Here is a 16,584-nt window from a genome sequence, read left to right as displayed (position 1 = left end):
GCTACATATTCTCTGTTGTTGCATTCTTTGTCCTTTAGTCCCTAACACAACTCCTGTCTATAACTGAGCATCATTCTGAGCTGTCGACAGATGACTTCTGTCACTACCACTCCCAGCATTTTAATCCTGGTTCAGAAGGAAGAAAAGTCTATATTTTCGCTCTGGTGCTACAAGCTGTCCCTGGGTCATGGCATGTTGTTTAAATCATCAGGATCAGTTACAGAGATGCCTTGAGACATGATTTGACAAGGAAATAGACCCGAGCAGTAATCACAGTGTGGATTACGAAAATGAAAATACTGTGGGCCGAATGTTTCCCCCATCTTGAGTGCATGGATTTGCACTTGGCATTAGTGGTCAGTCTTTAGTTGGCCAGGCAGCATGCACATTGGGATTTACAACAGAAAAAAAAAAAAAAAAAAAAAAAAAAAATCAAAAAACGTGTAGCCAATCAATTGAAGCTTGGACTTAGGGCTGGAAATCATGACCAATTAGTAATGGTTTTTAGTTTTCCACTTTGACTTTTGTAAGTAATGTTCTTTTACACCATTTTTTCCCTACTTTTCTCCCTCCCTTTTCCCCTCACCCTCAGCCACACCCTCTTAACCTTTTCTATGGCAGGGTCTCACACTAACCCAAACTGACCTAGAACTTAAGTCTGTATCCAGGCTGCACTCAGCAATACAATGATCTTCCTTCCTCAGTGTCACCGAGTATTGGGTAGACATGAGCTGTTATACCTGGCTTGTAGTTCGTTCCCCCCACCCCCATACGGTGTTTTTTTTTTTTTTTTTTTTGTTTGTTTGTTTTTTGAGATTGCTTTCTTTTTAAAAATAGCTTTGTTTAGTTTTCCATCGTTTTATTTTTGCATCCTTTATTCTACCACCTTTCCCCACCCATTCCCCACTTCTGTTTCTGCCTGATTCTTGTGTCATACTTTTGCCAGTTGTACTATTTACTTGGTAGCTGTGGGAGTAGTAAACAGAATTGTGTGTGTGTGTGTGGGTATTTGTTTTGTTTTTGCCTTTTAGGAAAATGCTCTGTTATTGAATTATATGGGCAGCCCTTCTAAAGAATTTTATTTTGAGACAGGTTCTCACTAAATTGTCTAGTTTGGTCTGGAGCCTTTGATCCTTCTTCCCCAGTCTCTTGAGTAACTGGAATTACAGACATGTAAGGACTGGTATGTTTTTAGCCTTTTTGTGGGGGAAGCCGTATCACTAGGTTACTTGGTGACCCTGACTATCCTAGAATGTGGCTTGTAGATCTGACTGGTCTGCTTCTGCCTCCTGAGTGCTGGGATTAAAGGCATATGTCACCAAGCTTGGTGCCACCTTTTCCATTTTGATACATAATAGGGTTTGCTTCCTTGCCAGTACATCAGTCTTTAGTCCAAGCTTGGGTATGAGTATTAACTCTAACCTCTCTTGTGTGTTTTGTAGCTCATATGTACTTGGTGGTTCTTTCCTACCATAAAAGATTAAAGACAATTTAAGTAAGTTTAGGGTATTCGATATCTTACAGCCTTAACTTTTTCCATTTTAGCTATTTGAATATCGTCAGTTACTACACATTGATGTCAAGATGACAAAGCTTGGATTTTTGCGGTTGTCCTATGAGAAGCAGGACACACTTCTGAAGCTTCTCATCCTGTCGATGGCTGCTGTGTTATGTGAGTCTATGTGTGAACTTTTCCTTGGAGTTGGAATGATGAAAAAGTTAAAAACTGCTTTTAAAAACATGTTTTGTTTTTTTAGCAGATTGCTGTTCTTTTTGCAATTCCTCACTGGTATAATCTTATGACAAAATAAGTCAAGAAATATAAATCTTAGGCCTGTTGATAGGAAAAGTAGGAAGCATGTTCTGTTGGTTCTGTATTCTTACTGGCTGAAAGAAAGTGGAAACTATTAGGTATTGAGTTTCTTTTTTTTTAATAATTCACTCTACTTATTTATTTATTGCCTGTGTATATGTCTGAGAGTGTTGGATCCCCTGGAACTGGAGTTAACAGACAGTTGTGAGCTGCTATGTGGGTGCTGAAATTGAGTCCAGGTCTTCTGGAAGAGTAGCCAGTGCTCTTAACATCTACGCCATCTCTTCAGCTCCCTGGTGTTGAATTTTGTAAAATATTTATCTTCAACTCTGGTGCCTGTGATGGTTAATATTGCCATCTTGACAGGATCTAGAATCACCTAGGAGGAGACAAGCCCAGGGCACTACATGGAGGAATTATCTGGGTTAGTGTTGAGGTTAATTTAAAAGTATGGCTAAATAGTTTTATTAATAACCCTGTAATTATCACGGTGCTATTATTTAACTGCTGTCGCAATCAGTAAAAACATAGACACGTGATAGATTACAGAATAGCCTTATTTCACCTGGGCCAGGGCAGATATTAACCCTCTAAACTACCTTTAACTCGCAGCCCCCACCCCATGCCAGTTGTTCTAATAATATCTGTCTGGGCTACCTCTCATCCATAATTCTATAAACAGTTGCTTATTCTCTCTGGGCTGCTTTCCTTCATTCATGTGGATCAGCCATGTGCTCCTGTCCACAATAGCCTATCATGGCTTCCTCCTGCTTCTTTCCTCTTCTGGTACCTGTCTCTCAAAGCCCTCGAACTTTTGCCATACCTCCCCTATTCTGCCCTGCCTAGGTTTAAGCCCTTTAGTCAGCCAATAGGAATAATTTCTTAGGCATGGTTACATACATCATTTTGAGGTCCATGAGTTTGGGCAACAACCAGATCTTGCAGGGCCAATAATTAGCATCAGAATACATAGTACCAGACCAACACCCAACAGATTAGGTTTATTGAGGTCGGAAGGACCATCTAAATTGGATGTTGCCCTTCTGTGGGCAGGGGTTTGAACTGAATTGAAAGAAAAAAGTTAGCATAACCGTAACTGGCTTCTTCCTGATAGAATGCAGTGTGACCTGGTGCTTCATGCTCAGCCACCCCTCTTCTCTACTCATAGCTCCCTCATCCTTGAACTGTGAGCCAAAATAAGGCTGTTCTCCCTTACGTTTGTTTTGTCACGATATTTATCACAGCAGTTGGAAAAGTAACTAGTTTGAGGCAGAACTTTGTTGTCTACCCAGGTTGGCTTCAACTTCTCCCTCAGCCTCCCAAGGGCTGGCATTGTAAGCATGTACTACTACACCTTAGTATTTCTGAGAGTCTTGAGATCTTACTGGTTTTGTTTCTGTTTGTTTGACTTTGTTTCAAGGCAGGATTTTTCTGTGTAGCACAGGGGTTATCCTGTTCACTTTGTAGATCAGGCTGGCCTTGAACTCACAGAGATCCACCTGCCTCTTTCTCCTGGAGAGAACTTATCATTTTTAAAGCTTTATTCTCAGCTCTTTATGAGTCATAAGTATATCTGTGCTTGACATATCTCTTTGTTTGTCGCAAGATTAAGGTAAGGGGTGTGTATATGTAAAAGATGGCCAAATTCAGTGTTAGATAAATATGATCTGACAGGCTTTGTGTAAGACAACAAACAGTTAAATGTATCCCATTTAAGTGAAAAAAATGTGGATACTTTGACTTGTAATGTTTTGTAGGTAGGGAGAAATGGATGAAGACTTTATTCAAGAAATATTTTACATCCTCTGTGACTCCAGTGCTACAAAATTGTAGTTTCTCCATAATGCTACTATTTAGGTTGTTGTTCTTTCATGGCTTGTTACCAATTAGCATATTCATTTTTTGGTTTTTACAGCGTTTTCTACTCGTCTCTTTGCTGTCCTGAGATTTGAAAGTGTCATCCATGAGTTTGATCCGTGAGTACCTTTGCTCTGATAATATTTCCTTCTGGAGATGTTGAAGTTTAGGGGCTTTATATGCTTAAATTCTAATCAATTCTCAGTGACAGAGATGTATTTTCAGGACATTTAAAGGAAGACTCCTTCAACATTTCCAAGTGAGTCTTGTGAACTCAAAAATGTAATAGACTTAATTGTTAAGCCTTCTTACTTGAGGTCTAGCTAGGCTAAGAGAAATATGGCTTTTCATTTTGATCAAGAACAGTAATGCACTTACTGAAAAGTCCTGGATAATATTTAAGTCTATGAAGAATGTCACAAGTCATGAACTTGAGATTATAACTTCTTTTTCCATTTATCTTTATAATAGAAAATGGGCTAATTGTTAAATTCAAAGGGATTAAAAATATTAAAGCTATGAGAGCTGGGTCTTGTTACAAATGCCTACAATCCTAGGCTGTATAGTGAGATTCTATCTAAAAATATTGAAAGAAAAAAAAAAAAACAAATAAAAGTAAATCTGGGCACAGTGGCACACACTTTTAATCCCAACACTTAGGAGGCAAAGGCAGGCAGATTTCTGTGAGTTCGAGACCAGTTGGTTTACTTAGTGGGTTCTAGGCCAGCTAAGGCTACAAGGCTATATAGTGAGTTCCTGTCTCAAAAAACCCAAACAAAATGAAACAAAACTACACGGGGTCGGAGGTAGGGTTAAGAATATATACTGCTCTTGCAGAGGATACATATTTAGTTTCCAGCACCTGTGTAACATGGCTCACTATGACTTGAAACTCCAGCTCCAGTGGCTCTGAGGCCTCTGATGTCTTGAGACACATGCTTAAACATATAATTAAAAATAAAAATCAGTCTTAAAAAACAAAACAGAATTCTCAAACCCTAAATAAAAAGTCTAAAATTTTGTTTTATTAACTTGAAAAAGATATGGTGAAACCTTTAGTAGTATTAATAACTAATGTTAGCTGGGTGTGGTGGCATATGCATATAACCTTAGTGCTCTAGGGGACAAGAGGCAAGAGGATTGTGGCAATTTGGAGGTCAGCTTTGGCTGCATAGTTAGTACCCAGCTATCTAGGGCTACATAGGAAGACTAGGACCCTGTCTCAACAAACAAACACCGAATGGGCCAGTGATGTAGCTCAGAGGGTAAAGGCACTTGCTCCTAGAATTTAGATCCCCAGAACTCACATGGTGGAAGGGAAGTTAATTCCCCAAAGTTATCCTCTACCCTCCGCATGTACAGCATGACACCACCTCCTCTACCCCTTCTAAATAAGTCATTTTTTTAAACCCAAAATTTTTCTAAGCATCTTTTCTTTTGAGCACTATTTTACGGATTATCATTAAATCCTTAAAACAACTCAGTGAAATACAGGTACAGTTTTTTCTGTTGATGAGAAGACTGGGACTGTGTCCAAAGTTACACATATACTAGGTGGGAGCCAAGATTTGAATGTAGGCTTGTCTGATTCCTCAGACTAGGGTCACTATTAATATTTTGTAAAGTTGAGGATTATTAAAAATTTGAAAACAAGAATCATAGATTCTTGACTTACTGAAACCTTAAAAACAGTCTGTTTATATTTGGTAATATTGCTTCATAAGTTCAAGGCCTGTACTTGGTTTGTATACTTGCCATTTTGTGTTAAAGAATATGGAGGTATCATATATATTTTCTTTGAGGAGTTCTGAAGTCAGTTTACATTTTTTTCTCATAAATGAAGAAACTTACCATGCTGGTTAGTTTTGACTGTTAACTAGACATTAGGACCACCTGGGAAGAGAGTATTTTTATTGTTTGTGATTTGAAGCGGGGTCTTACTTTTTAGCCCTAACTGTCCTGGAACTCTTTGTAGACCAGACTGGCCTTGAACTTACAAGAGATCTGACTGCCTCTGTCTCCTGAGCACTGGAACTGAAAGTGTATGCCACCGTAACTCTGCCTGGGAAGAGAATCTTAATGACTTATCTACATCAGGTTGGGTTGTACACATATTTGTGGGGGGTTGTCTTGTTTATTAAGGAAGACCCAGCCCCTTTATAGTTGGCATCATTCCCTAGGCAGATGGTCCTGAACATTTTAAGAGAAAGATACGGAAGAGCAGGTAGGCAGGCCTCCTGAATATGTTCATTTATGTCTCTGCTGTCGATTGTGGCTGTGACTATCTGTTCTGACTTCTTTGCTAGCATGGATTGTTACGTAGAATTGTAAGCCCAATACTTGCTTTTTCACCTGTGTTGTTTTTGTCTTAATCTAAGTACATTACTTTTTTGTTTTGCAGTTTTAAAAATAAAATATAGTTTCATCATTTTTCCACTCCCTGTACTCTATCAAACTTCTGATTTTTGTCAGGGTCTTTTTTCACAGCAACAGAAATGAATAAACAACACAGACCATCTTTTCTTTTCCTCTCTTCTCTTCTCTTCTCTTCTCCTCCCCTCTCCCTCTCCCTCTCCTTCTCTTTCCTCTCTCCCTCTCTCCCTCCCTCTTTCTCTCCCTCTCCCTCCCCTTCCCTTCTTCTCTTTTTTTCTTCTTCTTTTCCTGAGATAAGGTTTTATGTAGTTCAGGGCAGCTTCTAACCTGCTCTGTAGCTGGCTGAGCATGACCTTGAATTCTTGATCCTCTTGTCCTTATCTCCCAAGTGTTGGAATTACATGTATGTGCCACCATGCCCATAGCTTCATTTTGTTTCACCTCCCTCTTCTTTTTTATTTAGGCAAAGGCTTACACAGCATGGCTCTAAAAAACTTTTTTTTCATGTGTAGTTCTTATAAATACTTTTTATCTAATGTTAAGCTGTATTATAGGTGGTGTTCATATATATTTGAAATAACATGAACAGACCTTGTTAGACATTTAAACGCTCATTAGGAAGTTCTTTTTATCATATGGGTTAAATTTTTTCCCATCTTGCATATGGTGTCATGGCAGTACCTTTTTAGATGTTCATTATGTAGAGGTTTCCATGTGTTCTTGTGTGTGGTAGAGGAACAGAAAGTGTTCTTGCCACTTGACAAGGGTCAAATCAGCTGGATGTGGTGGTGCATGCCTTTGCTCCTAGCACTTTGGAGACAGAGTAGGTGGATCTCTGTGAGTTTGAGGCTAGCTTGGTCTACACACAGAGGAACCCTGTCGAGAGGTGGGTAGGGGAGGGAGAAAGAAAAAGAGTAGGGTTAAATATACTAGTTTGTATTTGACTTGACTTCTGGGTGCTTGAATTCTTTTGCTGGCTTTCTTTTCTACCACAGGTTAGCCTCTTGAAATGACCTCTTTAAGGTTCTAGTTCATTTCCTTCAGAGAAAAGCAGTGATGTAATTGATAAAAGTGTAGAATAGAAATAGAGTTAAGTTGGTATAAGTGATTTTCATGACTTAATTTTTGGCAGTAAACATTATTCAAGTGACTCTGTTTCCCTCAGTGGCATAATCTGAAAAAGAAGCTCATTGCAAAGGTAGGACACAGTAGAGTGTAGAGATGCGTGTGACATGGTTCTTTTCTTTCTTGCTCTAGGTACTTTAATTATCGGACTACCCGGTTTCTGGCTGAGGAGGGGTTTTATAAATTCCATAACTGGTTTGATGACCGGGCTTGGTACCCTTTGGGCCGAATCATTGGTGGAACAATTTACCCAGGTGAGGGGGACAGGATTTGTTGTTTGTAAGGTTGGTGTGGAGTTTGCTGTGAAACTGCTTTGTTTCTGTTTGCTTCATTTGAGGGTATTTGTACTTTCATTCTGATTATAGGTTTCCAAAAGTGGATCTTATGGAGAACATGTGTGGGATAGTGGAGATGGGGGGAGGGAGAGGATGGCTGACATTCTGGATCTCTGATCGAATCTTTAATAGAGAAGTGTAGACATTTAGTACAATTTGCTATGCTAGTATTTCTAGTGGTTTGTCAAGACCTGTTCCATTATTGAAATTTGGATCGTTGCTGTTGCTTTCTTGTTATTTTTGTACCAGGACAACCTAATGGGATTCCTCTTTTTTTATTTCAGGCTTAATGATCACCTCTGCAGCAATCTACCATGTACTCCATTTCTTCCATATCACCATTGACATTCGAAATGTCTGTGTTTTCCTGGCCCCTCTCTTTTCCTCCTTCACCACCATTGTTACGTACCACCTTACCAAAGAGCTCAAGGTAAAGGATTTGAGTGGTAGGAAGCTTGGGACTGAATGTTGTTGAATCTCTAGTAGATATCTGAGGGATGAAGGAATCTATAGCCTTAGGAGGGCTGGGAGTGTTGTGACACTTACAGGGGAGATGTGTGTAATCATCTGCTCACCTCATGTAGGGAACCAGTGACAAGCGAAAGTGAGGATATCTTCAGAGTTCAACTTGGTGAACTTTTACATTTTTATTGGGGTTACTTAAAGGAATATGGGTGAAAGATACTTAAATAAAAGCAGAAAAGATTAAAAAAACTGACAGATACATCACCAAAAGCCCACCCCAGCATGGGTAGCAGCTCACAGAAGCTGGAACCCCAGAGCTTACTGCATGACTTGCAAGCAGCTTAACAGATTGGAGAGTGTTTCTTCAAAGCAGTTCAGTTTGTCTGGGCTGTCTCTTTTGTTGTCTCTTCTCAGTTGTCTCTTCCAGGCAGCTTGGCAGGTCTGAGCCTCTTCTAGGCAGCTTTGCTTGTCTGAGAGTGTCTCTGAGCAGTTCTTACAGTTTATATAAACTTGGGGTTCCAGGGGCTTAGTGAATCTGGTTTGTTTTAGGAACTTCCTAAAACTTTTTTTTTTTTTTGTTTACTTTCTGAGTTTAAGGCACTTCCCTGCATGGTGGAATGCCTCCCTTCAGAACAGTGGCTCACAACCTGTGGGTCATGATCCCCGTGCAAACCTCTGTCTCCAGAAACATTTACATTATGATTTATAACGCTAGCAAAATTATAGTTATGAAGTAGCAACAAAAATAATTTTATGTTACACAGTGGGGAGCCAGGGGCTAAATGCAGCATTTGTTGAGCTGAATTAGTGGAGAATATGTGCTTTCATATCATTTGCAACAGTTTGCCCTTTTAAGGGGACATTTGAAACTCACATGAAAATTATTATTTAAAGAAAAAAGGTTAACATGTAAAATTGACATGTTTAGATTTTGAATCCCTCACAAGGAAGAAGGGGAAAAAAAACTTTTCTACAGTGATTATTTCTATTGGAAATAGGTACTTAGCAATTATCTGTTGATACGTTTAAAAACCATTTTGGAATTCTAAAGCATTTGATAATGGTAGTTCTCTTTTTTTCAGTTTTCTTTCTTTATTCAAGTCTTTATTTATTTATTTATTTATTATTAGTATGCTTTTATTTTGTTTCTCATTTTTTCTGACCTTAAAGGTTGCCTGTTAGCCCTGCAACATTATGGTCTAAGCTCCTGACATTGTCAGTCTAAGTAGATTATCGCTTTGTTTATTGAGTTGTTTTTGATATAGGGTTTTCATACAAAGCCCAGGCTGTCCTCAGAATTGCCATCTTCCTGTCTCTGTTTCCAAGAGCTGGGATTACATGTATTTGCTATTGTGCTCAGCTCTTTCTAACTTAAGTAGTAACTTTATTCTCTTGTAGAATTGGCATATTTTGTGATGTATAGTCACTGGAGGGGGCTAGTAAGTCTGTAGCTAAACAACCCATCCTGTTGCAAATTGTTTTGTTTTGTTGTTTTTTTAGACAGAGTCTCACTATAGAGTCCTGGCTAATCTCAAACTCACAGAGATTTACCTACTTCTGCCTCTGCCTCTGGAGTGCTAAGATTAAAGGTGTGTGCCACATTCCCACCCAGTAAGATGATGTGATTGTTGTTAATTATTATTATTATTATTTTTGAGGCAGGCTATCTTGTAGTCTAAGCTAATCTTGAACTGACTGTGTAACCAAGGATGACCTTGAATGTCTGATCTTCATATATAATCCCACCATCTTCCAAGTGCTGTTATTATAGGCGTGTACCACTTTGCTTGGTTTATGTGGTACTGGGAATCAAACCACGGCTTCATGTATGCTTGGCACATAAGCACACTACCAGCTGAGCTACATCCCTTATTCTCCTTTTTTACCTTTTTTTTTTTTTTTTTAAAGAAAGAATTGTGCTGTTACCTAGTCTTAGACTTGTAATCCTCTTGCCTCAATCTATTGAGAGTACAGGCCTTTTCTACTAGTTATAACCAGTAGCATATATGATGTATTTGTGTCAGTGTATTTGTACTCAGTATGAGATTTAGTGTCCTCCTTCAGAATTAACAGGTTTTTTACTTTGTTTTGCTGTGTATTTCTAGCATGCCATAACAACCTTGGAAAGCAATGAATGCTCTCTGGGCCCTTTATAAACAGAATAGACTATAGTAGGTCCTCAGTTCTCTTAAAGGCATATCAGTGTTGACTCCTATTCTTCCAGGATGCAGGAGCTGGGCTTCTTGCTGCTGCCATGATTGCTGTAGTTCCTGGGTATATTTCTCGATCTGTAGCTGGCTCCTACGATAATGAAGGTAAGATGTAGAATGCTGAAGGGAGTGTGTTCACTTTATTATCTACTGAAATTTCTTGGTGAGAAGATTAGAAATAGGTAGGAAGGGATCTTAGACAGGGACTCTCCTATCTTCTCTTCTAGAGAGGTAGCTGGAAACTTTAACAACTTTAGCTATTTATTGTGTGTGTATCTGTATGTGCATAGCCATGCTCTTGTGTCAAGGTCAGGATGGTTTGCAGCTGTCATTTCTCTTCTATCATGTGGTTCCCAGGGGTGGAATTCAAGTCATCAGATGTGGTTGCAAGTGCTTTTGCTAGCTGCACAATCTGGTCAGCCCTAACTGGGAACTTCTTCACAAGCCTTTTGTTTCCTCTCTGGACTCACATTTAGCTGTTGTCTTAACATAATGATCATTGCTCTTAATTATTTTTCTAGTGTAAGTGTCTTTAAAAATAAAGTAACTTTTATTGACTTATTTTAAATTCAACATATTTTTGTTGAAACTTATTGGGAAACATGATAGTTATTATAAAGATAGATAATAAATTAGGGAAATTTAAGGGATAGATAATAGATGTTGTCTCATAATCTGTTAAGGAATATAAGCATGTACCTATAAAAATAACCAGATAAGTATGTTTGTGTATACCTATAATCTTGGCACTTAAGCAGGAAGATAGGGAGTTCAAGGCCATTCTTTTGTAAGATATATATCTTTATTTTATATATATATATATATATATATCAGAGCTCTATCTGCATGTACACCTGCATGCCAGAGAAGGGCATCAGATCCCAGTATAGATGGTTGGGAGCCACCATGTGGTTGCTGGGAGTTGAACTCAGGACCTCTGGAAAAGCTGACAGTGCTCTTAACTGCTGAACCATCTCTCCAGTTCCTCAAGGCCATTTTTGATTATATAGTGAATTTTAGGTCATCCTGGACTACCTATCACAAAACAATAAACAAACAAATGAAAAATCCCACCCCAAAACCAACAAAAAATTAAAGCTTTCTAGCACTGTACTTTGGGGCTGTCTTGTACAGAGAAATTAATTTGGTTTTGGGGATCAAAGGAAAGCTTTGGAAGTGGGTGAAATTAATCTGGACTAAAATTGAGAATTCATGAGGCAATTTTTTTGTGGATCACATGTGTGTGTGTGTGTGTGTGTGTGTGTGTAAAACTCTGGATTGAACCTAGGGCTTGGGGCATGCTAGACAAGTGTTCTGCCTTGGAGCCATAGCTCCCAGGTCATCTACCAGTCACCTATTAAGGACAGAAGCATTGAGAGTAAAAGGTCTGCCTTTATTAATATGTATAAGTGGTGATATATGTGCATATTTAAGACTAGCTGGAAATTTAGTGCCTATGAATAAAGTAGTGTTGTTGCCTTCTATACTCCGGGTGCTAGTCTAGGTGCTAGTCCAGGTGCTTTATGCGTACTACATTTGTCTTAACAATGATTTTCATAAGTAGGTGTTTCCTGGAAACTTGATGGGCTGGAGGTGCAGCACAGGGGGTGAGGATTTGCCTAGCATGCAGGAGGCCCTGTGTTTAATCCCTAACACTGGGAGAAAACTGAACTCAGACTCCTTCTTATAGGAAGCAAAGGCAAGGGGAGTAAAATAATTTGCCTAAAATTATCTTGTGCTGACTAGTAGTATAGAAATGTGAATCTAGATAGTGTGCTCCAGAATTGTGTTCTTTTTTAAAGACTATTACTTTTCAAATGTATGTATGTAAGTGTGGGTACCAGAAGAGGCCAGAAGAGGATGCTAGATCATCTTGAACTGGAGTTACATGTGAGCCACAAGATGTGGGTTCTGAGAACCAAATTTGGGTCTTCTGCAACAACAGTTTTTGCTCTAAACCATTGAGCCACTGTTCATTTCCTAGAAAAGTGGTTTGGTTTTGTACTTTGGTGGGTGGTGGTAGTGTTGAGACAGGGTTTCTCTGTAAGCCTGACTGTCCTGGATCTTACTCTGTAAGGCTAGCCTTAGACTCAGAAAGCCACCTACCTCTGCCTCCACTATGCTAGTATTAAAGGCCCACCTCCTAGAATAGTGTAATTAACTGTGTTAGTGGGCTTCTGAATCTCTGTTGTTTTCTGCAGGAATTGCTATCTTTTGCATGCTGCTTACTTACTACATGTGGATCAAGGCAGTGAAGACTGGTTCCATCTATTGGGCCGCCAAGTGTGCCCTTGCTTATTTCTACATGGTAACTTTATATACATATATATGTACATGTATTCTCTGTGTCTCTCCATCTCTTACTTTTTGTGGTGCAGGGCATTGAGCCCATACTAGGCATCTGATTTACATCTCCAGCTCTTCTACATATTTTTAATTTTTAAATTTTTTTTTATCCTCCTCCAACAAGTTCTCTTTGATATGGGGTCTCATGTATCCCAGGATGGCCTCAGACTCTATGTAGCTGAGGCTGGACCTTCTGATCCTCCTGCCTCTGCTTCCTGAGAGCTGGGATTACAAATGTGTACCACAGAGCCTGGGTTATACCATGCCTAGGATTGAACTCAGGGCTTTATGCTAGGCAAGCACTCTACTAACGGAGTTGCATCCCTAGCCCTCTTTTTTTCAGTTTGCTAATAAATTTTTTCAAATTCTGTGTATTTCCTATGGGCACATGTTGGTTCTTCTATATTTTTGTTATATTTCCCTTTTCTAATACATTTTTTTCTCTGTAACGTTACATCTGCCCGTTGGCTTTCTTTATTGTTTTTTTCTACCAGGATTTTGTGTTTGATATTGTAATTGGTTGCATCCAGGTTTACACTTGGTACATTTTGGGTCACAGTGTTTGTATGACATGAATAGTGCTCAAAAGGAACTGTTCTTTCTATCCTCTCACAGGTCTCTTCTTGGGGAGGCTATGTGTTCCTGATCAACTTGATCCCTCTTCATGTCCTGGTGCTAATGCTAACAGGCCGTTTTTCCCACCGGATCTACGTCGCCTACTGTACTGTTTACTGCCTGGGCACCATTCTTTCTATGCAGATCTCCTTTGTGGGTTTCCAGGTAAACCTGAGACTTTGTCAAGTTTTCTGCAACCAGATGTTTCTAAGTAGCTCCAACTTGATTGACTTAGGTTGAATTCTCTTTAAGAATATGAATTACAATTTGTATTTTGTTCTGCTTATTAACAGAAACAACAGAATCATTGGTTATTAGAATCTGCTTCTTAATAGTATTGTCAGAAATTGCAGCATGCCTTTTCAATTTAATGGCTCTTTGGTTGGATTTGTATGAGGAGGAGGGGCAGTTTAGTTAAACAAGGTTGATTTAAATGATCAAAGTTTCAATTTCAAAGAAATTTAAAATTCTAGCCCTTTTAATGGAAATGACCCCATCTAGAAGCAGTGAACTAAACTCTGATCATCTTAATGGGGCCTGGGGAGTCCTTGAAGAAGCAAAGCACAAACCTTTTACCCAAGTTATTTTGTATAGTTAACAGGAAACTATGTGTGTTTGCTTTCTTGTGTAAAGTTCTCATCTTTATTTAAGAGATAAGCAAATATTTTTAGTCACTTAATAAAATTTTTTATTTGCTAGAATGTGTAAGAGAATGTAGTCTGCTAGGTAGTCCTCAAGGAATTTGGAGAAAGAAATACATACAGCTGTATGTAGTCTATAGTACAGTAGTTCTAGATGGTTGCTTCCAGAACATTAGCATTAATGGTGTCTAGACACTTATTAGAAATGCAGATTCTATAGAGGTAGGAGGGTTAGGAATTCAAGGTCATCCTTAACTATGTAGTCAGTTCAAGGCCAGCATGGGATACAGGAAACCCTGTTTCAACAAACAGAACAAATAAATCCATGCCAAACCAAAATCCAGACCAACCTAAGTGAAACAAGAAAAGACATCTGTTGAATAAGAGAGACTGGTGTGGAGCTCAGCAACCTGCTTTAACATTGAATAAACCAATGTTTAGCCCAATGTTTAGTTACAATTTAGAGATTTAGAGAACCACTATCTATGAAAAATAATAATTTATATACTAAGGAGATCTAGTGCTATGAGGCATAGGGGGCCATTGATTTGTCAGATTTGGAGGTGACAGTTACATTGAATTTTAAATAGTGAGTTTAGTGAAAGGGAATTTGGGGGAATTTGCAGGGCACACTAAGGAAGTAGCCTGAGCAAAAGGCAAAGATGTGATTATGATGGTGTTGGTATGCTTAGTTGGCCTACAAATGTTCTTTGGAAAATATATTTGATAAATTAAACTCTTTTAGTCCTCATTCATTTTGGACTTCAGAAGTTATTTGACTTCTTGGGCTAAGTAGATCAGGAAAATCCTTCCCCCTGATTTTTTTCTTCCTCCTCCTAATATTGCCGTATATATCATCTCTTCCCCCAGCCTGTTCTTTCATCAGAACACATGGCAGCCTTTGGAGTGTTTGGTCTCTGTCAGATCCATGCCTTCGTAGATTACCTGCGCAGCAAGTTGAATCCACAGCAATTTGAAGTTCTTTTCCGGAGTGTTATCTCCTTGGTTGGCTTTGTCCTCCTTACTGTGGGAGCCCTCCTCATGCTGACAGGTAGAGGAGCATATCTTTTTTAACTAGATACAGATGGGAACAGACATAGATTAAATGCCAGAAAGATGGGCTGCTTGCTCACTACAGAAGATTCTTCTCTTTCTCTTTTTATTTTAAGCAATAAAAAAAATTAATTAAAAATTTAATTTTATGTGTATGGTACCATGTATGTGCCTGGTCCCTGAGGAGTCCAGATATGGGCTTCAGATGCCCTGGAACTGGAGTTGCAGACAGTTGTGAGCCACCAGATGGATCCTGTGAACTGAACCTATATCCTGTGTAAGAGCAGCTCTTAACTGTGGGCCAACTCATCAGTCCCAAAGTCCTACTTTTTAAAACATTCATTCTGCTTGCCAACCTGCTTGAATTCTGCACAGCAGAGTATCTTTGTAAAGCTGCCAAATGGACTATTTAGCCTTGTCAGTCTTTTTTCTTTCCTGTTGATTTGACCAGATTAAGTCTAAATCTTCTTTACAGTAGGCTTCTCTGAACCCCTTGCCACTGTGAGGTTATATATTGCCCAATTATTATATTGACAAAGATACTCTGAGAAAGAGTGAAAAGGAGTGAAACTTTATAAATATTATTGATGTTAGTAAAGCAAAAAACAGGCCTTTTCTGTCTCAGCATTTTACTAAAATGGAATGTTGTGGGCTGGTGAGATGGCTCAGTGGAAAAAAGTACTTTTTGCATAATCCTGCACTCCTGGAGGAAATGGGTAGCTAAGACACTGCAATCATCCGGAAGCTTGGAGGTCAGCTAGTCTAGAATATAAAGTGTGGCAGAAATAGTAGGGAAGATCCTGTCTCCGACAAGGTGGACAAGAGCCAGCTCCCACAAGTCATCTTAACTTCAACACTCACTTCTGCTTATACTTAGACACCCTACACAGCCACACTAATAATAAAAATAAAATGGGATGTTATGATTCGTTGGCATTTTAGCTTAATGTTTTAGGGCTATACTTAATGCTTATGAAATACTTAATGAAATGAAATACTTAATGAAATACTTAATGCTTCTTTTCTTCCAGGAAAAATTTCTCCATGGACAGGGCGTTTCTACTCACTGCTGGATCCTTCTTACGCTAAGAACAACATCCCCATTATTGCGTCTGTGTCTGAGCATCAGCCTACAACCTGGTCCTCCTACTATTTTGATCTGCAGCTCCTTGTCTTCATGTTTCCAGGTCTGTCTTGGATTTTGAAGTGACCTCCATAAGAATCACCCTTTATCCAAATATTAACTACCCTTATTCTTAATTTTATATTAATTTATTTTTATTATGTATTTATACTTCTGTTTTTTTCTGTGTGTGGGTATGTGCACATGAGTGCAGATGCCTGCAGAGGCCAGAAGAGGGTATCGGATACCCTGGAGGTGGAGTTACAGGCTTTTGTGAGCTGCCCAATGTGGGTGTTTATACGTCTATACTTTGTACTCAGTAGCATCTTTCTTCCCCATAACCTTGTTTTCTTGATTATGTTGACATTCTATTTTGAGTTTTTGTAGTTAAAGCAGTTTTTATATTGTAAAAATAATAGCGATAAATTAAAAAGAAAAACTAATTTGTCCTGCTTCTTACTATTTGTTCTATTACTGTTAACATTTTAAATTAGATGTAGTGATGGAAGTCTATCATTTTAGCCCTTGAAGTTCAGAGGCGGGGAATTGTGAGTTTGAGTTTGTCCTGGGCTACATAGTGAAACATTCTTAAAAAGCTGTAACAAGTCCATTTTCAGTATTTTTGAGA

At 38.8% G+C, this 16,584-nt stretch overlaps 1 protein-coding gene across 2 annotated transcripts in view; it reads left to right on the top strand.

Moving 5' to 3' along the window:
* Positions 1-16,584, top strand: part of Stt3a (STT3 oligosaccharyltransferase complex catalytic subunit A) — a 32,417-nt gene that overhangs the window by 1,003 nt on the left and 14,830 nt on the right. For both annotated transcript variants that reach the window (XM_021638648.2, XM_021638649.2), the window contains exons 2-10: positions 1,546-1,672; positions 3,729-3,789; positions 7,301-7,422; positions 7,788-7,933; positions 10,193-10,283; positions 12,380-12,486; positions 13,140-13,304; positions 14,651-14,831; positions 15,865-16,020. In XM_021638648.2, the coding sequence (XP_021494323.1) occupies positions 1,585-1,672; positions 3,729-3,789; positions 7,301-7,422; positions 7,788-7,933; positions 10,193-10,283; positions 12,380-12,486; positions 13,140-13,304; positions 14,651-14,831; positions 15,865-16,020 (1,117 nt within the window). In that variant the 5' untranslated portion in view covers positions 1,546-1,584. The remainder of the gene's footprint in view (positions 1-1,545; positions 1,673-3,728; positions 3,790-7,300; positions 7,423-7,787; positions 7,934-10,192; positions 10,284-12,379; positions 12,487-13,139; positions 13,305-14,650; positions 14,832-15,864; positions 16,021-16,584) is intronic.

The sequence above is a fragment of the Meriones unguiculatus genome, chromosome 1, assembly GCF_030254825.1.
Source record: "Meriones unguiculatus strain TT.TT164.6M chromosome 1, Bangor_MerUng_6.1, whole genome shotgun sequence".
NCBI lineage: Eukaryota > Metazoa > Chordata > Mammalia > Rodentia > Muridae > Meriones > Meriones unguiculatus.
This window is presented reverse-complemented; position numbering and strand designations above follow the sequence as displayed.